Here is a 24,316-nt window from a genome sequence, read left to right as displayed (position 1 = left end):
AATTTGTTTGACGTTAATCACAGACATACTTTTTCAGGAAAATTAAGGCGCCGACAAATTATCGGACGCGGCTGACGGACGCGGCTCGGCTGTCAGCCGCGACTGATAAGTGTGCACGGTCTTTTGGGTCATTTCGTGCCAGATCGCTCTCGGACGTCTGAAAGCTGAAGATCAGCCCAAGGTTACGTCCGTGACTTACGTTCGATAGTTTGAACAGCGTAGTGTATGTACATTCCTTACCTAGATACCTTTAAGTCGCGGCTAACAGCCGCGTCCGTAAGCCGCGTCTGATAGTGTGTTGGCGTCGTAAGTCGTGGACGTAACCTTGGACTGACCTTCAGCTTTCAGACGTCCGAGAGTGATCTGGCACGAAATGTCCCAAAAGTCCGTGCTCACTTATCAGTCGCGGCTGACAGCCGCGTCCGTCAGCCGCGTCCGATGGTGTGTCGGCAACTTAATTCGTTATTATTCTAAGTAACAGTCATAATCTGTGTACACACAGAATGCAAATTGTAAAATAATGACATTGACAGTTTGGTGAGTCTGTTGACCCGCCAGCTGTGGAAAAAAAGCCCGAATAAAAAGAACGACCAGGCGCAAAACAGGGCAGTATTTCTTGTTATTTTTCATTTCCAAAACCAAAGTGTAATCGAATCATTTGAACAAGCGATATTCTCGAGATTTGTCTTCTGCTTACTGTCGATTTCCAGTAACCACAATGTTTAGGATATTGTGTTCCACTACTCGACAAACCACAATTAAATTTTGCTCTAATAATTCGGCTCTTCGTGTCCGAAACAGTTCAAATGTGTATAACATTGTGTCCCGAACACAACGCAACAAACCCCCTGTGGAAGTTATAAAATGGGTGCTTTTAGTGAGTGAGACTTTCATATTCCCATTTTAATCACATCTGTTGTTATTGTGCAATACATAATCTAACCATTTGCATCACATGCTTAATTTTTAATGCTTTTGTTAATTATTTACAAAATTATAAAACCATTGGTCGGCATTCAACAATGAACACACCAGCTGACACCCATTTACCTAAATAATTTTTAAAAAATTGAGATCTACTTGAAGCTGCAGCTCATACAGTCATTATGTGTAATTTTTTATTTCAGGTTATTCCAGTCACATCTTTTGGTCTAGGTTGCTGGCAGATGTACAGGCTGAGATGGAAGCTGGAATTGATAGATATTATGAGTGCAAAAGCAAATGCAGCTCCCGTTGAATTGCCTCATGAGTAAGTTTATCATGTATGTAGGTGTAAACTATGATCACCCTTCAGTTTTTTCTGTTTTGGGGCTTATTTAATGATTATTATAGAAGGTACTCTGTACTCTATAACTCAATATGTTTGGCTTCTTCCTGAAGTTTGAGATATCTAAAGAGGTTCTACTGTACAATAACATTGTTATATAATGCCCACCTACATTCTTTTCAGTTTATCTGATCTTGATGGTATGGAGTATGTGCCTGTCAAAGTTCGAGGGGTATTCTTACATGACAAAGAGTTTACAATTGGGCCAAGAGCCCTAATAGAGTCAGAAGGCCCTGCCCGCCCAGGGTCCCTCATGTCCGACCCTAAGAAGAATCAGGGTTGGCTGGTCATCACACCATTCAAGCTGAAAGAAACTGGGTAATTATACTTAATTTTCATGATGTCTATGCTATGGCAACTGCTGATTGTTACTTAAACTTTATTGGTGTGCTCTTGTGTGTCTTTCTTCTTTAAACATGATATCTGCAGCACATTCCTTTTAAGTTTTAAGGCTCTTGGGGAAATACCTACAAATATGGATGGATATACTTGCTGTATTCATACACTCATTTTCTGATTGTTATTGTTCCAGACAGGTGATACTAATTAACCGTGGCTGGGTACCGCAGACGATGAAGGCTAAAGAACAACACTCAGCTTCCTTTATCAAGGGAGAGGTGGAGCTGACAGGCATTGTGAGACTCACGGAGAAGCGACCACCATTCATGCCAAAGAATAATCCTGAGAAAGGAGCTTGGTTTACAAGGTAAGATAATATATAGAGAAGTACATGATGTATATCCTGATACACACCTTATCTTAACAGTTATGGTGAATAGACAGTCCAGTGAGCTGAAATGTGTCCAACTCTAAGTTTGCCATTTCCACTCTTCTTGATCTGCCTACTATGTACTAGTTGATTCTATTATGAAACCTATCAATGTATCCAGACCAGAATATGATAATATTCAACAGTTTTTTTAATTTAATTGATAAGAAATAATGAAAATCCACCTTCAACATTCACACATCTCTTTCTTTCAACTCTCTACCACCACCACTTTACCAAACAGCACCAGCATAACATGTTCTTATTTCAGGGACCTCGATCAGATGGCAGCCACGATCGGCTGCGAGCCGGTGTGGCTGGACGCGCGGGGCATCCCCGACCCGCCGCCCGGCTGGCCCGTGCCCAACCAGACCCGGGTCACGCTGCGCAACGAGCACATGTCCTACATCGTCACGTGGCTCTCTCTGTCCGCGTTTACTTCCGTCATGTGGCATCGCTACTTCATCAGGAAGCTGCCCTTGCTGTGAATAGTTAAGCTAACTGTTGTAGTTGTTTGTTGTAAGTAAATGTGTAAGTAGATTTGCAGATATTATGTGTTATTTTAATGGTATTATCAGCTTTTTGTAGAATTTTCTTGTAAATAATATATAAGTACTTGTCTAAATAAAAAGAGTTATTGAGATCATGACAATGTTTTATTCAAATACAACACGGAGATAAAATTGTTCAATTAGTAATTCACAATATTTAAAGTATAGATTTTAATACGTGTAGTTATTTATTTTCTATGGTTCATTAACATCTCAATTAAACATTTATAAGGTATTTAAAATGGGCAATAACTGCCGTCAGATCAGCATGATTTGAAAGGCAATAAATTGCACCTAATCTTAATATAACTAAAACTAAACTTTTACATAATTTGAAGTCTATATATACATATTAAAATGAAAAAATATTTAAATAATCATCTTAGTCCAAAAAACTAAATAGTACAAGACCCACAATAAATTGTACAGTAAAAGATAGCTTCTAATAATCAATCGAAATCTCTTTTATGCAATATATGTCAGTACAAGTCTAAATTAGAAATTCGTGTCATTTTAGACGCTAGAAAATTTGAACATCGCAAGCCTGCATGTAGTATCTACGATTTTTATAAAGTACCCCTCCCTCAGAGTACTTTATTCTGAAATTAAACTAACAACATATATTCTCATAGCTGTTAATGCAAAATGTTCTATCTTATCGAAAATATATTTTAGGTTTTGAACTTTGAATCAATACTAGGTAAAGACCAAAATAAATCGTAGAAAACTCCGCCTGTATACTTTTAGGCGCAGGCCACCGTACCACACATCACAATCCGTAACGTAAGGAATAAATAATCAAGTCGTCAAAATAATAATTTAGTATGCACCGCTTGAGTTGTAAGCCAATAGTGTACTATCTAATAATGGTAGTTAATTGTAATAGAGGTAATACAGTTCAAGAAGTCTACAATGCTAATGGGACCATGATATAAATATGATAGGACAATAAAATATTCATTCAGCGATGATCTATTAGCACATGCAATTATACACTCTGTAATTGCCCTTATGAATTAAATAAAAATATGAAATGTAAAACTTCTTTTTGTCAAACGAGCGCTATAAATACACCACCTCTTGCACTGTATCACCCCTAGACTCCCACAAAAACACAAAATGTCCCATCTACAAACACAAAATACAACAACTGAAAGATTCAAGCGGGCAAGTCAAAATTCGCCACGTGCAGTTGTGGTACATGCGTGGGGTCAATGCGGGGCGTGGTCTTGTAGTCGCACAGGCCGAGCTCCTTGAGCCGCCACTCCCAGGACATGTGTTGCACGGCGTGTAAAGCTTCGGCCTCCGTGTGCTGACGGCGTAAGGTGCCTTCCTGGAATGTTATGGGAGTGGTTAGGTTCGGGATTATAGGGTGGCAAAGTTAATGTTCAATTAATTGTTTCACATTATGCTACCAGACAGCTGAACTTTTAAGGCTTCCCACAGTTGCTAATGGTTTAAATTCCCTTTGTAGTCTATAGATATCAAGCACTTGAAGACTTTAACTACGTAGTGGAAACAACGCACCGGAAAACGTAGCGCAGTTGTCTTTTGTATTCGACAGGCCAAAAAGTCTACCATTCCATCACCTACCTTCTACCTTGTCTTAAAAAACCAGCACAAAAGAAAACAAACCTTGATCTTCTCCCACTTGTCGTCGACCTCCTGCAGCCACGAGTTGATCTGGCGTCCGTTGCAGCGCGACCGCTGAGCGTTACGCTTCTCCTCTTGCTCCGGCGCTAGCACGTTGTACACTTCCGAATCTCGCAGGATTGTGCACACGGAGAATGGTAGTGCCTGTGGGTAGAAGATTGTTAGATATTGGTTGTGGGTGGATGGGGAAGGCAGTTGTTTTTGAACAAATGAATAGCATTGCTTTTTGTTTTGTAGATGTGGTGGTGGTTGGATGAAGACAGGGTTGTCAATTCTGCCGATTCTATGTCCAGCAGTAGGTACACGATTATTGGTAGTATTACGAACTTATACGACGGATTGTTTTGCGGTTGATACAATCGGTCCACCGACCCGCACTAGGCCAGCGTGGACTAGGCCTAGAAACCCTTGCTTCATTGGAAGGAGACCCGTGCCCCAGCAGTGGGGACGTGATAGGTCGTGATGATGATGAGATAGGTCTCATTTAGGTCTTCTTTGGTACCTGGTTGGCGACGGCGCGCTCGGCGCGGCCGTGCACGCGCAGGATCTCCTGCTCCACGGCCAGCACCAGCTTCTCCTTCTCCACCAGGTGCTGCACCCTCACGCGGTGTCTGCGGGAGAGGTTCAGTATAAATAAATATGGTAAAATTCTAGTAAATTAAATAAATAAGGTAATATTCATACAGCATCAGGCCACTGTGTCCATAATATTGTCTTTGGTATACCTAACAAATTTTTCACAAAATTTGTGGGTTTAGTTGACCTCCTATGCGACGATATTGTCCTTAGACATCACTTCAAGATTACAACTCCCATCCATTCAATCCCTTTCTCACTCATTCCCCTACTCTCTCACTCCAATCACCCTTGCATCTCACCTCTCCTTCTCCTGCGCCAGAAACTCTTCCTTCATCTGCGGCGGCAGCGACGGCGGCAGCTCGATCTGCGGCTCGGGGTTCACGTTGCCCTGCAGCGTGTACGTGCACCGGTTCATCAGGTACTTGTTGAAGTCTTTCGGAGGCTTCGGCTTCACGGGGAACAGGCTCTTCTGGCGGCGGTCGATCTGGTAAGGGGTTAAGAGAGGGTTAGTAAGAGGGAATTTGGTGTAAACTGATTATGATTGGATTGTAAATTATTTAACAAGGGGCTATAAACAGTGCTGCACAGTTATGCACAAACTGATACGATTAAGCCTGGTTTAGGACACCGGCAGATAGGAGAAGGAGATGCCACGAGCCCCACATGCAGTACTTACTGGTAGAATATGCCGCTCCAGAATAGGACTTCACAGCTACCAAAAAGTGTCTCAGACAATGAATAAATCGTATGTACCTAATAGACGAAGAAGGCAGTGATCCTTACTAAATTCTTGTTTTGCATTTTCGTGTACAAATTACCTGTTTCTTTATATGCAGATACATCTGGTAGGGGTTGGAGTTGGCGATGTTGGGCGTGTTCTCGGCGATCGTGTCGACGGCCGACTTGGGCGGGTCGCCGCGGTGGCTGTCCTTTGACGCCTTGATCTTGCGCTTGCGCGGGTGCAGCTCCACTGATGCGCCTTGGGCGCCTGGGGGAAAGCATTTTATCGATATTTTATACGCGATGTAGCAAAAGTGGTATTCCGAAGTAGTAAGCCGAATGTAATTGTAATAAAACTTATAGAGAAAATCTAAAACTAAAGATATGCTCATAGCGGATGTTTCACGAGGTTGGAATAGGCTGGATAGTTTGTATAGATTAGACGAAAGCTGTGAAAATTAGCACAATAAGTTCTGCCAAGAGTATTTAACAGTACAGTTTCATTGTCATCTGTCTGGCGGCATACAGGTAAATCTATATTACCGGAATCGGAGCGCGAGCTGGTGCTGCTGCTGGAGACAGTCGACGTCGGGTGGTCGTGGTCACAGCCCTGCGAAACATAAACACAAACTTACAACATGAATTACGAGTACACATTTGTTGATGATCTTGATATTCTTAATGTATGGATAAGATATGAATACATTATGCTAATCGCTTTATCCGATTATGTCGACCATTTCAGCACTGTAAAACTCAAGATAATAAAAGACTATAGCACGATCTTGTCATAGCTAGGTACTTTGTGTGCGTGTTTGCGATCATTGTCGAGAGAGCATGTCATGTATGTATATAAAAACGTCCAACGCAATCTGGGCAGTCAGAGACAGGCGCTAATCTTACTGGCCAATCCTTTCACGACGCTGATAAAACATAGTCTATACCTCTGGTGTTTGTCACCGACACGCCAAGAAGATTTGTGTGTGTCTGTGTGTGTGTACAGACTGGGTACCTGTGCGGCGGGCGGCGGCGACTTGTTGGCGTGCAGCGCGGACGGCCCGGTCTGCGGCTCCTTGTCGCCCGTCGCGCTGTCTGTGTGTGTACAGAGTGGGTACCTGTGCGGCGGGCGGCGGCGACTTGTTGGCGTGCAGCGCGGACGGCCCGGTCTGCGGCTCCTTGTCGCCCGTCGCGCTGTCTGTGTGTGTACAGAGTGGGTACCTGTGCGGCGGGCGGCGGCGACTTGTTGGCGTGCAGCGCGGACGGCCCGGTCTGCGGCTCCTTGTCGCCCGTCGCGCTGTCTGTGTGTGTACAGAGTGGGTACCTGTGCGGCGGGCGGCGGCGACTTGTTGGCGTGCAGCGCGGACGGCCCGGTCTGCGGCTCCTTGTCGCCCGTCGCGCTGTCTGTGTGTGTACAGAGTGGGTACCTGTGCGGCGGGCGGCGGCGACTTGTTGGCGTGCAGCGCGGACGGCCCGGTCTGCGGCTCCTTGTCGCCCGTCGCGCTGTCTGTGTGTGTACAGAGTGGGTACCTGTGCGGCGGGGGGCGGCGACTTGTTGGCGTGCAGCGCGGACGGCCCGGTCTGCGGCTCCTTGTCGCCCGTCGCGCTGTCTGTGTGTGTACAGAGTGGGTACCTGTGCGGCGGGCGGCGGCGACTTGTTGGCGTGCAGCGCGGACGGCCCGGTCTGCGCCTCCTTGTCGCCCGTCGCGCTGTCTGTGTGTGTACAGAGTGGGTACCTGTGCGGCGGGCGGCGGCGACTTGTTGGCGTGCAGCGCGGACGGCCCGGTCTGCGGCTCCTTGTCGCCCGTCGCGCTGTCTGTGTGTGTACAGAGTGGGTACCTGTGCGGCGGGCGGCGGCGACTTGTTGGCGTGCAGCGCGGACGGCCCGGTCTGCGGCTCCTTGTCGCCCGTCGCGCTGTCTGTGTGTGTACAGAGTGGGTACCTGTGCGGCGGGCGGCGGCGACTTGTTGGCGTGCAGCGCGGACGGCCCGGTCTGCGGCGACGCGCGCTCCTTGTCGCCCTTGTCGTCCGTCGCGCGGTGCGAGCGTAGCACGCGGACTGCCGTCTGAGGAAATTCATTTATTATTACATAAAATGTAGGCTAAATATAATAGGCCGCCACATAGGCTATTTCGCGTGCCATAAACAGCCGATCTTCCACTGCCGGCTAAACTAAGTTAGTTCGCATAGTTAAGCCAGTTTTTCATACATAATGCATAGGTTGCGGTGGATGCACATATATGAGAAACTGGCTCAACAATGCAAACTAACTTAGTTAAGCCGGCAGTGGACGTTCGGCTTTATTGTATAAAGAAGCTTTTGCAGTGCATTGCTGCATCCTCTTGCGCATTGTCATCCATCAAGTAGAAATCCTTTTAGAATCTCTAGTTTTATTTGCGTAACCACGCAGTGAACTATTAACTGAATTTTAATTTGTGGTCAACTTACCTTCCCACCACCGCCTTCCCCGGAGCGTTTATCATCCGAGTTGCCATCAGAACTGTCTGAAGCCTGCCCCGCGTCCGTGCTGGTGCAGGGGATGACGTAGGGCAGCGTGGCGCAGCCGCCGCGGCCCTTGCCGCTGCCCCGCTGACCACTGCCGCCTGGGAAATTAATAATATTATGATGATGAGGTTTTAGGAGATTAAAGAGACTGCGATCCCACAGACAAACTGTATATAAACAGTTTTATGGGACATTTACTGTAAAACCTATATAAAATACTAGCTGTTCCCGCGCGCTTCGCTTCGCCTTAAAAAGTTTTCCCGTGGGAATTCCGGGATAAAAAGTAGCCTATGTTCTTTCCCAGGGTCTAGACCGTATGTATACCAAATTTCATTCAAATCTAGATATTAATAATAATAATAACCGCAGTGGACCAGCGTGGTGGGAAAATGGTCCAAGCTTAGGAAGGCAGTTTAGACCTTGGGGATATGCACAAAGGTTCCACTCGAGAGAACCAGGTGCAGGTACTGACACCCCCACAGAGAATAGAATAGAATATGTCTGGTGGAAGAGTACCCCAAAGATTAAAATGGGAACCATGAAAGGAGCCCGAGTGACATATCCACTGTACCTAATATACTTTTTGTACACAGATAATACTTTTACTATCATGAATATCGTGGAGCAAGTCTGTAATTAACTAAGCTAATACGTACAAAGTTTATGACTTTGACCCGTCGACCCAAAACGATTATTATACATTGTAGTTGTTTGCCAGCTAATAAAGTCGTTTCATAGCCTGACCTTTATCTGCCATAAACAACCATGCAATCAATTAAAACTAAGACATGGCTGTGAGACACTTTAAGAAACAAGCTCATAGTAAGTATGGAACAAAAGACAATTCATAAATTAATTTTCACAGCCGATAGTCGTACATGCAAGATCCTGGTAGGGCAACACGGGTTTGTTATCAACGTCGATAAACTCGTCGTCGATTAATGCGCGTTTCACCCATCACAGCGCTGAATTTATGGCGGTCCGCGATTTATCTCCATCGATAATGAACCCGTGTAGCTGCAGCTGCAGTTGGTGTACATATTATGTACAACGTACAACTAGCTGTTCCCGCGAGCTGCACTTCGTCTTAAAAAGGTTTTCCTGTGGGAATTCCGGGATAAAAAGTAGACTATGTTTTAATCCAGGGTATCAGCTAACTTCGTGCTAAATTTGGTTAAAATCGGTTCCGCCGTTTTGACGTGAAGAAGTAACAAACACACATACTCACAAAATTTCATATTTATAATATTATAGTAGGATTCTACAATATTCTATATACCTTCTCCTTCCTGATCGCTGCGACCGGCCGCGCCGCCCGCGCCGCCTGGTATCACAATCTTCAGCGGAGGCACCTTGGGCTCCGAGGACTCGCTCTTCTCGTCGTCGTCGTCCTTGGCCTGACTCGGCTTGGGGCTGGCCACGGGCGACTTGCGGTCCGGCTTGGCCGACGAGTGGGACGAGCCTTTGCCGCCGCCGCTCGACTTGCCCTGGAGATGTTAAGTCAAAGTCAAAAGTTTTTAATCATCGTATAAATATAAAATTTTCTGATGAACGTAAATTTTTACAAACTACTCTCCGTTCGGATATGGGGCTCTTTCTGTTTTAGGGACTCATTATTATAGTTTTAACGGTGAATATTTTCCATTTGAATACTTCACTGAATAGGATAACACATAAAGCAGGCATTACAAATTATCCTACATCTATAAAAAGAACCTGTGTTCTTTTTTTAAGTAGGTATATTTATATGCTGAAACTCAAAGTGTTTCAGAAGTTCTATTCTATGAAACCAGACAGAACTTTAAGGTAGACTAAGATAATATGACCATACAATGGACCAATGGAGACATTACCCATTCCCGATGCCTGCATCATAGTCTTGAAGCATCTTAGTAAAAAAAACATATATTTCCAATCATAACAGATACAGTTGCACTACTGTGCAACCATATGTTTAGTATCTTACCTGGTGTGCACCCTGAGAGCTGGCCTTGCCTCCGGAGCCGCTGCCCTTCTGACTAGCTTGTGTATTCTTGTTTGACGACACTGAGGATCCTTTGCTGCTCCCTTGACTAGCACTCTTGCCAAGCGGCGTGGCCCCTGTCTTGCTCGCCGGACCAGGCGGCTTTGTTCCAGTTAGGATCCTAAAGGAAATACACATGTATGTAGTAATCGTATCCTATGAGGTCCAAAACAGACGTGTTGGCAAGATAACACACTAGTTTTCTCTGTGGAAATAAGCAGTTTCTTGTTGCTATTACACAATCCATTCACCTGTGCAGAGGCTCATCATGACGCCATAATATTACAGGATATAAAAGTATGTGTGTGCAGGATATACATTATAAAATAGGTAAATTATTGACTTTTACCTTCCAGTGGATCCCCTGGCCACGGGGGCTGCTGGCTTAGCCATTGGCTCCTTTTCTTCATTGTCTTTGCGTTTCTTCTTTTTATTCCCGTCTTCTTCGGCTTCAGCATCGCCATCCTCGTATAAGGGCCTCTTCGACGGGCCAGCCTCATCTTGAGATGAGGAGACTACTCCGCTGCTCAGCTGGTTGTTGTGACCTTCTATTGGAAGTCATTGTTTAGAAACAAGAATAACAAAAATAAAACATTGGTGTTCCAGTTGAAATAAATAAATAAATAACATTGTACCTATAATATGGTGTTTTTTTTATTACAGTTTATCAAAACATCACCTCCTAATTCACAGTAACAAATGCAATATGCGACACACTGAATGCCTATTCAGACCCGTTCAGTTATACAACACTGCTATAAAGAATTCTCACAAAAAGACACCCATTTAAATTAAAAGCTGAACAGTACTGACCATCTTTACCCTCGGTGGCTTTCTCCGGCGCTGCCCCGTCTTTCTCGTGGTCCTGTGCTAGGCCATCCATGCTGCTGCGCTTGCCTCCCTCCATGCCGCCAGTAGCACTCGCATTGCCGCCTTTCTTGCCACTATCATCCCTCGCCCGCGCGACGTTTGTGCCTTTTGCGTTATCTGTAAATGCATTAGTACAGTTGATAAAATGAGCTACTAAGATGTTTGTTCACTTGTTTTGCTACTGCATTTCCATGATAACTTATTTTTTATAATCCATTTCTGTTTGTCTGTTTACTTCATCTTCTTCTTCGAGTGCTGAGGTCAGCTCTGTATACTACTCTTTATTCCTTACCAAGTGCAATAGGTTTTCTACGCTGGCCACTCCTTTTACTTCTTGGCATGATTATATAGAAATAAAAAAAAAGTTCCTACAAATGAGTTTCTAAATTAAACTCAAGAAATTCAATTTTAAGCCTGTATATGTATACAGAGCCGTTTGGGAGTGAGAGCAAATGGAAAATGTAATGAGGCAAGACAAGAAGTGGATATGAATAGATATCTCTAACTAGTGAGAAGGAAATCATTTAGTTTCCTGGCATGTTCCAATAAACTATTCATGTATGTATTAAGTACCATAGTGTGGATACAATGAGATTACAATCGTTTAAATTATGCACATAGATAGCTTTATTGTACAAGAATTACATGCTTCTCAGTATATCATTTAAAAGACGGGAGTAGGAATTAGGTACTATGAATTATATGTGACGTTTTGCGGTAGAAAACGGGTTAAACATAGAAATAGGAGAGTAACATCCTTACAAAAAGCAATAAATCCTGCGTATGATCTACAAATAACAAAAAGGCCCACGCCTACATCTAGCTAAAAAAAACAACCAACACTCTTGTGACGATTCAGTACGTTGCACTGCATACTTTATGAGCACTATATTGAATGCTGATGTCTATTTACCACTCGGTCAGCCCATTATTTCACTTCCAAATGATATTGTCACGTCAGATGGGTCAATGATATCCGATTTGGTTATAAACAGACATTACTGCCCTTGCATTTTGGGCGAGCATTGAACTTTAACGCCAGGCTTCACCATGATAAAAACACTCGCCTTTGTTATGCAAGGGCGTCCTCCTTTGCATTTCACGCCAGAAGACACCTTTAGTTGTGATTTTACCACTTTTTTCTTGCGAATTTGTTGAAACGATACCGTCAAAAATCCAATTTTCACTGCCCCGAAGTTAGTAACGAAAGCGGAGCCGGACACTGCTCCGGACCTCAGATCAACTACAAATAGATTCGCAATCGCCGTGTGCACTATTCTCTTTCTCACTCAAACCATAGATGTTGCCGACAAAAAAATAAAACCTAAATATGGGGAAATTTAACTTATCATAATAACAAAAACAAAACTTGAGTATATCGTCGGTTGATAGGAAAAAGACACAAAAGGCTAATTTTTCAATAGCCAGACAAAAGTTTTGCTGGGAAATAATTTTGATGCTGTTGCGTCTCAATGTTTCTCAATGTTTGTATTACCCAGATAACATTTATCTGAATATTGAAAAATCAGCCTTAGTGAGTTTTTCCTGTCAACCGACGATATAAGAAAAAAAACTTTACTCATACTTATTTGATTTCAATATAATTATTTAATATACACAAAATGAGTGGATTGTATAATTCATTGTCTTCGTCCAATCGAAACAATCCTCTTCAAAATGTGCCGAACACAATTTTTGTATGTTTCCTTGGTTCCCAATTTGTGCGACCGGTAATGTCTATCCATTTTCTTGATATTTTTTTTTCTTTCGGAAACCTATGAAAGAGATAAATGGATGAGCATGAGCATTATAATCGTGGGCCAAATATGTGATGGGGTTTTTTTTAAAGGAAACACGTATTTCGTATCAATACAATAAACTTTATACTATACAGAAGAAATCACACATGGAAGAAAAAAAAGAAACGAACGTTTCCTCACAATGAGAGGCACCTCTTTTGAAAGAGGAGAATGACTTCTACAAAATACAATCTTCACAAAAACCGAATTCGTGCGCCCCATTTGTAAACCCAACCCGAGTCCGTTACAATTTCTAGTATTTTCTTTGCATACTATAATATTTGTGGGTAAAATAAATTTTCAATAACTTGCAACACCATGTGATTTGTTATGATATGGTACCTCGTAATTTTTACTTAAAACTGATACTAAAAGACCTAACAGTATTAAAATTAGTATCGTTTTATATTAAAATCGAGCCAATAGATAGTACTATGATGAATGTAAGCTTGTTAAACTTGATAGTATCTACTTACATGTGAAAATATATCTCATCCATCATTCCATCGTGTTTTCGTTCAATATGCTCTGTACAACCGAACAAAATCCACCCACCCATGTCACACACTCGCTAAGTGATGATAATAGTCTAATAAACTTAATAAACACCCACAAATCACTAGCAAATCAAAAATAAATAGCATTTAGAAAATTTTGTTGTAACTGTCAGCCTTTGTTTGGCACAGATTTTTCATTTGTTTCATTGTTTGGCACAGAGAACTGACGTAAACAGGCGCCACAGCAAAAAGGACAAAAAACATTTACAGCTTAACGTTTCTTTCTTACGCTTAATGTAGCTAAGCGTCTCTTTTTCGCAATGTCAGAACTGTCACGATTATACCCCTGTGCTCCGGACAGACGCAGCAGGCGCAGGCGTTCGCACGAACTTCACTCAACGTGACAACATCGATTTGTTCCGTTACACGGAGATTTTTAGATGAAAATTATTATTTTGGAATATATTGTACGGATAATATTTTTGTACACTATAAAATTGCACTAAGTTAATTTAAAAACCTAACTATGTTACACAATGTTTTGTATAAATAAATAAAATAAAATAAATAAATAAGTATTTACAGTTCTCCCATATTAATAATGCGCATGCAAATCTTCGCAAACTGTCGTATTCCCGGAAACACAAGAATCAGCCTTAAACAAAGCACTTGCATTTTGATCCTTGTTCGAAAGAAATAGTAGTCAATATCATGTGACACATAATCGAAAACAATTTGGGCGGTCGGTGGCTGTCACCGATCAGTCAAGGGTCTCAAGGTCAAGATCAATATTACTTTTGTGAAATTATAAAGAGCTGCAATTACACATCGTTCTTGTTATTTTTTCAAATGTGAATTTAATTTCAACTTTAATTATTTTTGACGATGCCATATTATGAGGCACATTTAAGAATAAAAAAAATCCTTTGGGGGGAACAGGGGAGGCAGTTCGTCAGGGAGATTGGGCGACGCTTGAGGAGCCGCGGTTTTGACTACCGCTCTGGGGCGTACCTGGCACAGAGGATCTCCCTTGCCGTGCAGCGCGGCAACGCAGCTAGCGTTATGGGGACTTTTGGGTCGGGTGCGTCCTGGGGTGGTTTATTTAGCTAAGTAAGTTGTGTTTTGTTTGTTTGTTTGTTTTATTATTATTTTTTTTTGTATTTTATTTTTGACGAAGCTAGGGTGGATTTTATGTTTAACGTTTGATAAATTTTGTATTTTATTTAATAAATGATTTGATTCAGAATAAAATATGCGTCACATTGATAGACTTCACTTTGGCAATAAAGCCACACCCAAAAGACCAAGTTTGTAATTATAATATTATTGTGAATGATCAGCGCTGTAAATACTTTTGAACTGAGATTTTAATGTAAACAATTTTATTAATGTGAAATAATCAGTGCTGTAAATACTTTTGAACTGAGATTTAATTTTTTTTATATAAACCTGTGTTTGAAATCCATTTCTCCTTATAATATAAACCTTGTGTTATTCAAACCTTCTTTCATCCATCTTTACATCAGCTTCAGTAAGATACTTGAAAAGTACCTACTGTAACATTTTCGAAGTAAATTTTAATATTATGGAATATTATGAATTATCGAATCAAATTTCGTTACTGATAAATCAATTATGTCTTTTAGCACCAATTACATAATTCTACTAAAATTTCATGAAGAAAATTGACTTAACCACTCTAAATACATAATAGTTTTCTAACGCTCGGGAATACGACCGTTGCCGAACAATGACGAAGATTTCTATGTGCATTATCAATTTTGGGGAACTGTACTTGGTATTTACAGATTAACATGACAGCTTTGCAGGTTGGAACAATTTAGACTATGGTGCTACTTACATAGAACTATGGTGTTTTTAACCGAGTTCGAAAAAGGAGGAGGTTCTTTTTTATTTTACGTATGTCTACCAATATTTTTGCTAGTTATGGACGAATTTTGATGGGGTATGTCCGAAAAAATTCAACAATGATGGATAAAGTCCTGAAGTGCCGTCATATCCCCGTTTTGTAAAACTTGAAAGGTTTTTATTTTTATAAATTGGGAGATTTTCAACCATAGACAAAAACCGATTATAGATGGCGCTAGTAAAACTTCATACTCAACAGCACTGCCTTTTTTTTGCCGGCATGGATTCCAGTTCTTTTTAGCCAATTTAAAAACCCAATGTTATGGATGTTAATTCAACCATATGCAATAACTAGCTGTTAATATTATATTATGCATAATATTAAGTGTTAACTAGTTTAAGACAGCTTTTTACCATTTATGACATCTTCCGTCCCCTCAGAAGAATGCAGCTCATAAAAAACCACAAGCCAGATGCCATCTATTGGTCGATTTTGGAACTATTAAACGTCAAAAGAAAATCTTCCATTACTTACGCATAGAAAAATCAGAGACTTTTTTATCATCAGAAAAATGGGAGATTTTCAACCATAGACTATAACCGATTATAGATGGCGCTAGTAAAACAACAGTCAACAGCACTGCATGTTTTTTTAGCCGGCATGGATTCCAGTCCTTTCAGCCAATACAAAAACCCAATGGATGTGAATTCAACCATATGCAATAACTAGCTATTATATTATGAATAATATTAAGTGTTAACTAGTTTAAGACAGCTTTGTACCATTAATGACATCTTCCGTCCCCTCAGAAGTATGCAGCTCATAAAAAACGACAGGCCGGATGCCATCTATTAGTCGATTTTGGAACTTTTAAACGTCAAAAGAAAATCTCCCATTCAACCATATGCAATAACTAGCTGTTTATTATGCATAAAATTAAGTGTTAACTAGTTTAAGACGGCTTTTATGACATCTTCCGTCCCCTCAGAAGAATGTAGCTCATAAAAAACGACAGGCCGGATGCCATCTATGTTTCGATTTTGGAGCTTTTAAACGTCAAAAGAAAATCTCCCATTATGAGCGTTATTGAATTTTTTCGGACATAGCCCATTCTTTTATTGATGGCATTGGGCTCACCTCAGGGCCAGGACTTTGTATATATAGAGTTGCCTCAGGGTTGGTTCTAATTTTTTTTTTATATTAACCCCAAGTGTGTTATAAAATTGTAAAAACAGGGTAAACCTAAATTTCAATTTTCGCACCTATTCTGCATTCTAGTGAAAATCCTAATTTTCACTAGAATGCAGAATAGGTGCTAACCTAAATACTTTTTAATACAAAAAGATATGATTGTGACCCGGAGCAGATCTGATGATGGAAACGGAAGGCAGTCCAGGGGAACTCCTCAACGGTATATACCTACTATCTCGTGTTTGGGTGACCGAATGGCGTAGTGGTTAGTGACCCTTACTACTGAGCCGATGGTCCCGGGTTCGATTCCCGGCTGGGGCAGATATTTGTTTAAACACAGATATTTGTTCTCAGGTCTTGGATGTGCCCGTAAAATGGCAATAGGCCCGCCCCCTATTACATTGGGACCAACATACAGGGTGTCCACTCAGAATCCTCCAAAAAATTCCCTGACTTTTCCCTGACTTTCCCTGACCATTTCAGAATTTTTCCCTGACCAGAGATAAAAATAACCAAAAGCTTGATTTGAAAGTTTTCCGTTCATTTGCGACACTTATTAAAAAAACTTCGACTGCATAAAATATTTGGCTGTAAAAAGTGTATATTAAGCAGAGAGAGAAAGTGACTCAGGCAGATGATTTTGAACAACATGAAATTCCAAAAAAAAAGATTTTCCACACAAACTTTGTTAAACAGGTGAAGATATATGAGAAAAAAAACGCGAATTTTAAAAACACGTAGAACAAAAGTTGTTTCGAGTGATCCCCTGAGTCACTACTATTGCAACATTATGTATAGAAAGCAATGATAAATAAGTACCTACTAAATTTTTTCTACAACAAAGTTTGAATACTTTTATTTTGCCATAATATGTATTTCTTTTTTGTATTTACAAAATTGAGAAATAGGTAACTATATGTTTTTTTTTTACTTTCAAAATTTCATTTTACTTTTGAAAAAAGTCATTTAAAGTTTGGAAACCCAAGCGGGATCCACTGGTTATTATTGCAAAAGACGTTGGTTAGACCTAGTTAATTTTATTTAATAAATAAATATGTGGGGACATCTCACATACGGCTATCCGACCCCAAGCTAGGCAGAGCCTGTGTTATGGGTATCGGACAGCTGATATATATATATATATATATATATATCTACACAAATACATAGATAAATAAATATTAAATATAAATATCAACACTCAAGACCCGAGTACAAATATCTGCCCCAGCCGGGAATCGAACCCGGGACCTTCGACATAGCAGTCAGGGCCACTAACCACTACGCCATTCGACCGTCATTTAAGCACACTTATGACTTATGATGGTAGGATTAGTACAGAGTGCTTTGAAGAAATACGCCTCCTCATATTTTTTTTGTTAAATGAGAGTTTGGAAGCAGGTAGATAAAATAAACTTTTTAATTTGTGTATAAAACTTGTATAAACAAATATTTTCGTATGGGCGCGACATTAAAAAAAAAAATCATTAGGTGCCGCGTGGAGGAAACGCTTCTGCATGCGCTCCCGCTGCCGTAGCAAATTATGAGAATTGATGAGTTGAATGATCGCCGATACAGCGCGTCTGCACCAACACGTTGTGTGGGGACTTATATTTCATCACAACTCTTAAAACAAAAGTTGTTCAGAATGGCAAGCTGAGTCAAACTCTTTTGAAAGAAATTTAATTAAGGGATCATCATTTTATTATTGAACAAACTATGAACTGAATCTGGAATCTGGCTTTCTGGAGATTTTATTTTATAACGTACATATTTTACGTTTAAAAAATAAGAAGAAAATTAATAACTAGTACAAGAAAGAACTACAATTTGCAAAAATATATGCTTTACTAGTCATTTTTCCCTGACTTTCCAGGTGGCCCATCAATTTCCCTGACTTTCCATGACCACCTTGAGCTTCCCTGACTTTTCCCTGACTATCCCTTACTTTCCAGAAAGTGGACACCCTGACATAACACTCTGGCGAAAAGTGGGTGCAGCAATGCACCTCTGCCTACCCCGCAAGGGAGTACATTAGTACGAGGCGTGAGTGCGTGTTTTTTCGTGTTTGGGTTGGTTGAAGGATTCGTATTGACTACTCGGACTTATATCATTTAATTTTGTAGCTTGACATTTTTAAATTGTAAATTAACTAAAAGCGGTAAAATTAAAATACTGATCTTTGTTGAAAGTTTGGCATGATATTCGTGTGTACGTATCTCTTTTTCGATAATTTTGTGGGTTGGAACGTTGCGTTATCGCTAAACAGAAACAGCGTCCATCATCAGTAGTCACAAGTATTTACATAAGTATGATTGCTCTTAGTTTACCCGCAGCAAAGTATCTAGCACCGCACCTTTTGGAGTGTGATTTAATAAGTACCTACTCCTCAATTGTCATCAATCGTTAAGCTTATTATGATTACCTGTAGATGAAGTACCAGGTTGTTTAAGGACATCTTTGTGCATCCTGCCGATATGAATTTTAAGCCCAAGTGGATACATAAAGGTACGGGTTGAACCCGGGCAGTGCGGGCAGGACACACTTGATGATGGGTTCATTGTAAGTAAATTATAATAAAATAAATAATTCGAAAGTTACAGGAATGAATCAATTCACGAATGGTTCGGAAAGATTTATAAATTGAGGGTATTTTTGTATAACTATTTCTTCGATTCATTGTTTTGCAGTAATATAATGATGATACGGCAGAAATATTCCTCATGCAAATTCACATTTTATTTCGCCAAAATATGTCATTAAATCATTATTAATTGCTTTACAAGTAGGCATCAAACTTGAAAAGAAATATAAAGTGCAAAGTTTCTAGACACCTGGCCCAAAAATCTACCCCTCTCCCCTTTCCCCGCGCGAGGCCCCGCTCTCGTCCTTTTGTAGCGTTAGCATAAGAATTATCAGACGATTACCTAACAATAAATATTTTTTATCGCATAATTTTTGTTAAGTACTACTTTAACAAGTAGGTATCAACTTGAATACTTATACAGGGTGTTGCAAAAAGCATGTTGTGTCTGGGCCCAAAACTGAAATCACAACTTTGAAATTCGTATTTTTTTTTATTCATTTTCCATAGAAACTTAGTTGGTCAAGTGCCTTTTTATTATGGAGAATGTTTTTTTTTCGCGAATTTTGAATTTCGGATTCGGGCTTAGACATAACATGCTGCACATGCTGGTTTCGGCTTAGTATAATACCCTTTTTGCAACACCCTCTGTATAAACAAATATTTATACATATTTATTACAATATAACAAAAGTCAGGTACAGTGAAACTATAAAGTCCTGAAATTAAATGAGGGCACTGCTATCTTTCATGTAGCAACCCTATATAGCGAAACATAACTGACTTTGATACTTGAAATTTTGCCTGTTAGCTTCCTACCTATTTATGTATTTTAAAAACAACTTAACTACCATCCACAAAAAAGCTCTTATACAAGCTAGAAGGTGTTAATATGAAGGCTATAATAGTGAAACCAATAAATATTTATTTAGATAACGTTATTACAACTGTATAAAAAAACTGGATCTGTTGACGAAGGGCACACATAGTAAAGACATCAATTTCTCTTTTTGGACGGCCAGTTCTGTTTCTTCCAGGAGTTAGAAATATTCCATATTTTGCCCTCTTTGGCACGCTGGTCCGATATAACTATAAAATAAAATAAAAAAATCTTTTTGAGTTACACAAAGCCCCCCAAATTCACACAATGTGAATTTAGTAAGTAAACAAAAAATATATCTTCAAGTATCAAAATGTTAAGGTTTGACTCAACTGAAACCAGATGAAAGCTACAATCAGTGGTATGTAAACAATGTTCGACTTGGGCTCTAAACCTAGGTTTATCGATAAATGAAGCGTTGGTACTAATAAAAAATGAGTTATTACAATTTGTACAATGCTACATACCCGTCATACACGCTGAACGAGCGTTAACATCCTCCAAATTCGACAAAATGTGTCCAGCTTGATGTTCCGCTAAACATTGTATAAAAACTCGATAAATAACTTCACTAGCTTGACTACGAATATTTTTCTTCATCTTCCTAATTGCAACCAAGCGTAAATTGTTGCTTTTATCTAGATTATCCTTATAATTAATAAGAAAATTCAAAAAAACAGCTAACCGCCTATTGACATAAACAATTGTTATGACTTTTATGTTTCTTTTCTAATGGTGCCAGGCTCCTGAAAATTTTAGTTCCTCAAACATTAATTTCAGGACTTTATAGTTTCACTGTAAGTAAGTATGTTTTTAGATAACCAGAATAATTTCAAATATCGGGGCGCTACATGTATATTATGTTTACGTTCTCGCAACAATTTTCTTTATAAAATTAGTGGGTTCCGCTCATCTCGCATAATCTTTATTGACCAAAACTCATTTCGCATAACTCGTATGGTCTAAACTTTTTTGGCCGAACCATCACTTTGCCAAGACTTATGTGGCATAAGGCTCGTTTCGTCTAAAACTCTTTATGCACAATCTTTAAACACCTAAGTTTCGTTTGCTCAAATTTTTGTTCGTCTATACCTATGTATAATCTTGTTTCTCGTAATGTTATCTTAATAAATAATATATTAAGTACGTAGTAAATGTACAAATTGTGGTATTTTTCTCCTACATCCCGAAAATCACGATATTGTATGATCAAAAAATCGAAAGTTAACGACCAATATAATTATTACAAACCACATGAGATCGAAACCTAAAAATAGGTGCGACGACGAGCAAAGCGAGGAGGAGCGTGTTAGGTGCACATGTTCATCAAAACCAAAGCGGAGCGCAGCGAAGCGGAGCGGAGCGTTTTCCAAACAGCGGAAACAATACAAGGCACCAGTGTTGCGCTATGTAGGGAGACGCTCCGTCAAAGTTAAAGCCAAACGAATATTATTACTTTGTATATAAACCTAATAAACCTATGCCATAGCATTATTGGGCTATTCAAGATTTGGCCATACCATTATTAGGCTAAACAATGTTATGCGAAATAACTTTTTACTAAACGAGATTTATGCCATACGATTTTCGGCGTAACGAGACTTTGACCAAACGTTACTATGCAATACGAGATTAGGCAAAAAAATCTTATGCCAAAAAAGGTAGAACCAAAATTAGTTCATTAAAACTGCGCAGTATGGCGAGGTCCATTATTTTTGTAGCCGAGCTTAGTTATAAAAATACTGATAGCAAAGAGGATTTTTTTTTAATATCGATATTACTTTTTTTGCACTCAGTACTAAAGACAAATGTCATTTAACCCAGGTGTCTAGTTATTTCGCCCGCCTTGTAGCAGTATAGCACAGCAATCAGCAACCTATAGTTGATATTATGCTTAGAATAATATTACGGTAGGTGAAACGGAACGTTGTAATTTAAAAAAAAAACAATGACATTCGATGGCGTGTATGGACGATGCGGATGCGTTCACAGATTCTGTAAAGAGTTGGGTGCGTTCCTATTTATTATTCTGATGTTATCTCAAACCTTTCTTTGTCTACAGCACAGGTTTACAGTCATCTACAGCAAATTTATTTTAAACAAGGATATTCTAAGAGCAAATATGTATTTATTATAATAACGACCACTGCATTGCCCACAGCAAAAAATCAATTATTTCGCCTGTTCCAGCTGTATCCTATCATAAACTCTTGGACATAATAATACAGAGGAACAAACTGCCAGTGCAGCACATTACTGCTCGTTTTGAAGGAATCTTTAGGTCAAGAGCTTCCAAGAGTTTTTGCACAACCAATTTTGATTTTAGTAAATTTTTTTAAGTTTGTTTCCATCAGGCGGACTTTTATTACTTTTCAATTTCAACTGTCGGAAATTGAGTTACTTCACTCACTACATATTTACAATTTTCACATTATGATTATAATATTGAATGGGGCAAATTGATATATTTTTACAAAGAGTAATGTGGACCAACTTTTTTTTATACATGTTAGTTTTTTTAGTATGAAGCTGTGTAAATAATAAAGGTACAATGGTCAAGCTGTGATCATTAGGTACACAAATATAAATATTTTCATAAATCTATCAAGAAATGGCATCTGCAAAGCGAATGAAGTGAATTTGTCTGATTTTCTATACACAGTATACTGACTGCTGTGTGTCCGTTGCATACAATGCCGAAAGGTAGATGTTTACCTTTAGTGTATGACTTACTTTATAGCTTCAAGAAGTAACAAGATCAGAGTTATACATGTAATACCAACCTTTTAATGACTGCAAGTAGGTCTGGATATGTGGAGCAGCATAGTCAGCAGGCATTTTGCCTTTTGTGTTCTTTACAAAAGGGTCTGCACCGTGGTCTATCAAATATTGGACCATCTTTAAGTTCCCTGATGTTGATGCGTCATGCAAAGGTGTGTCATCATCGAGGCCCTTTGCGTTGACATTAGCACCTCCTTCAACGAGTACCTCCACAACCTGGTGCCACCCGTAGCTGCAGGCTTCGTGTAGAGCAGTCCAACCTAGAGGTGTTATTATTAGTTGTGAAAAAATAATGGTTCGTTTGTATGATTTACACACTACCACAGCCACTGTAACAATCATGTGTCAAGGTGCAGTTGCCAATGATGATGATGATTTCTCTTGTTTGTGCATAAAAACTGTACACATCAATTGTGGCTGGTATGGCTCAGTGTTCATACAGTGGTAAAGGTTTGATCTGAATCTTGGGGATGAATCCCAGGGCAATGTGTTTATTTTATACTAAGAATATCATAATTATCAACCCATTTGTTGGATTTGTTGGGGTGTATAACTATGTTTGAACCTTCGTAAACAAATACACTTTTGGATTTGTTATATTTTTATTTTTTGTATGGATAAAATAGGTTTTTTTAATTTATTGGCTATAACTAACAAGGATGGCTATATCTTAAACAAGTTACTTAGTCAGTATAAAATCATGGAAAACATACCAGCAAAATCAGGGAGATCGGGATCTTGACCTTGATCCAGAAGCTTCTTCACCTGATCGTGGTCTCCCTTGATGGCGGCGACGTGCAGGGGGGTTTCACCTCGTTCATTCCTCTGCTGTCTGTTGCGTTTCCTCTCTTCAGTGGGAGTTGTAGCAGCTTTTGAACAAAAAAGGCGGGAATCAATGTTTACCTGTATTATTGACAACAAGTCGTCGTGACTACGGTGTACATACTTGGCACTGGTTTCTGCGATGTTAGCTGCATGACGAGGGCCAGTTGCTGTCGCTCGGACATGGGCCCGGAGGCCAGGGAGGTCCGCGGGGAGCCGTGCGGCCCTCCGCTCGAACCCCGCGACCTTGAAGTCGACGGCATCTTTCTGGCATTACCTCTCTGATTCTATAACCAAACAAACTCCACGTTCATTCACGATGGATAACAAAACACAAAAACATTGTCAATGAGTACATGAATCAAGTACGCGCCAATCTTAATAACAAGCCAAAATTTACGGTTACCTTATGCAGGGCGATTGTTTATATGAACGATTTGAAAGATAAGTGATTGGCTAGCAATCTTAGATAGCTAACCAGTTAAAAACACTTATTTTCATTCTATAATTCAATAAATAAGTTAGAGACAGCAACTTTATTGCAGAAGGACATTTACTCCGTTGTTTTTTTTGTTGTTGTTTTTTTTACAGCGAACCAAAGCAAAAGATTAACGCTATACAGCCAGTTCATAGATTAAAATGAAAGTTACAAAGTATGGGTTTACTGATTATTTTTGGCAAACACATAGTGGTTGGCATCACTATAATATTTATCTAAACTTAATACAATAACAAGATTTAACAAGAATAAGATCATCGAAGATTCACACAATATCACGTGCCTTGCGCTAGCAATATTTTCATACCTAGGCGACTAGACAGAAAATAAAGAAATAGGTATAATAATGCATGCCTTGTAGATAGAAAATAATTATTTAAATAAATAGCGGCTCAGCAG

At 39.8% G+C, this 24,316-nt stretch overlaps 2 protein-coding genes across 8 annotated transcripts; one reads left to right on the top strand and one right to left on the bottom strand.

The window, feature by feature from the left end:
- Positions 1–561: 561 nt before the first annotated feature.
- On the top strand, positions 562–2,742 carry LOC105398032 (surfeit locus protein 1). Its single transcript, XM_011570089.3, has 5 exons — positions 562–877; positions 1,128–1,249; positions 1,451–1,645; positions 1,860–2,033; positions 2,368–2,742. The coding sequence occupies exons 1-5, from the start codon at positions 719–721 to the stop codon at positions 2,582–2,584; spliced, it is 867 nt and encodes a 288-aa protein (XP_011568391.3). The 5' UTR covers positions 562–718; the 3' UTR covers positions 2,585–2,742.
- Positions 2,743–3,387: 645 nt separating this feature from the next.
- On the bottom strand, positions 3,388–23,991 carry LOC105398023 (ankyrin repeat domain-containing protein 11). Of its 7 annotated transcripts, none has more exons than XM_038121807.2 (16): positions 23,825–23,991; positions 23,543–23,705; positions 23,310–23,465; positions 22,599–22,856; positions 10,938–11,111; positions 10,474–10,672; positions 10,068–10,245; positions 9,381–9,588; positions 8,045–8,199; positions 7,539–7,661; positions 6,143–6,209; positions 5,698–5,867; positions 5,179–5,363; positions 4,803–4,911; positions 4,283–4,444; positions 3,388–3,980 (listed from the first exon to the last, which is right to left on the bottom strand). In XM_038121807.2, exons 2-16 carry the CDS (start codon positions 23,679–23,681, stop codon positions 3,807–3,809), a joined length of 2,457 nt encoding a protein of 818 aa, XP_037977735.2. In that variant the 5' UTR covers positions 23,682–23,705; positions 23,825–23,991; the 3' UTR covers positions 3,388–3,806. The 7 variants fall into 7 exon arrangements, with proteins under 7 accessions (XP_037977735.2, XP_037977736.2, XP_037977737.2 ...); XM_038121808.2 differs by having other exon boundaries at positions 10,474–10,669; XM_038121809.2 differs by lacking the exons at positions 22,599–22,856; positions 23,310–23,465; positions 23,543–23,705; positions 23,825–23,991 and adding an exon at positions 12,062–12,227 and having other exon boundaries at positions 3,389–3,980.
- Positions 23,992–24,316: the final 325 nt, after the last annotated feature.

This window comes from Plutella xylostella, chromosome Z (assembly GCF_932276165.1).
Source record: "Plutella xylostella chromosome Z, ilPluXylo3.1, whole genome shotgun sequence".
Classification (NCBI taxonomy): Eukaryota; Metazoa; Arthropoda; class Insecta; order Lepidoptera; family Plutellidae; genus Plutella; species Plutella xylostella.
This window is presented reverse-complemented; position numbering and strand designations above follow the sequence as displayed.

What these genes read in the sequence shown, in the direction of transcription:
- LOC105398032 (XM_011570089.3), top strand. Translation starts at nt 719, where the DNA reads ATGTTTAGGATATTGTGTTCCACTACTCGACAAACCACAATTAAATTT. An exon ending in CCCGTTGAATTGCCTCATGA is followed by an intron (nt 1,250 to 1,450) that starts GTAAGTTTATCA and finishes CATTCTTTTCAG; the next exon opens with TTTATCTGATCTTGATGGTA. An exon ending in TTCAAGCTGAAAGAAACTGG is followed by an intron (nt 1,646 to 1,859) that starts GTAATTATACTT and finishes TTATTGTTCCAG; the next exon opens with ACAGGTGATACTAATTAACC.
- LOC105398023 (XM_038121807.2), bottom strand. Translation starts at nt 23,681, where the DNA reads ATGCCGTCGACTTCAAGGTCGCGGGGTTCGAGCGGAGGGCCGCACGGC. An exon ending in GCTCTCAGGGTGCACACCAG is followed by an intron (nt 9,589 to 10,067) that starts GTAAGATACTAA and finishes TAACATCTCCAG; the next exon opens with GGCAAGTCGAGCGGCGGCGG. An exon ending in AGCGCGCCGTCGCCAACCAG is followed by an intron (nt 4,445 to 4,802) that starts GTACCAAAGAAG and finishes TTCTACCCACAG; the next exon opens with GCACTACCATTCTCCGTGTG.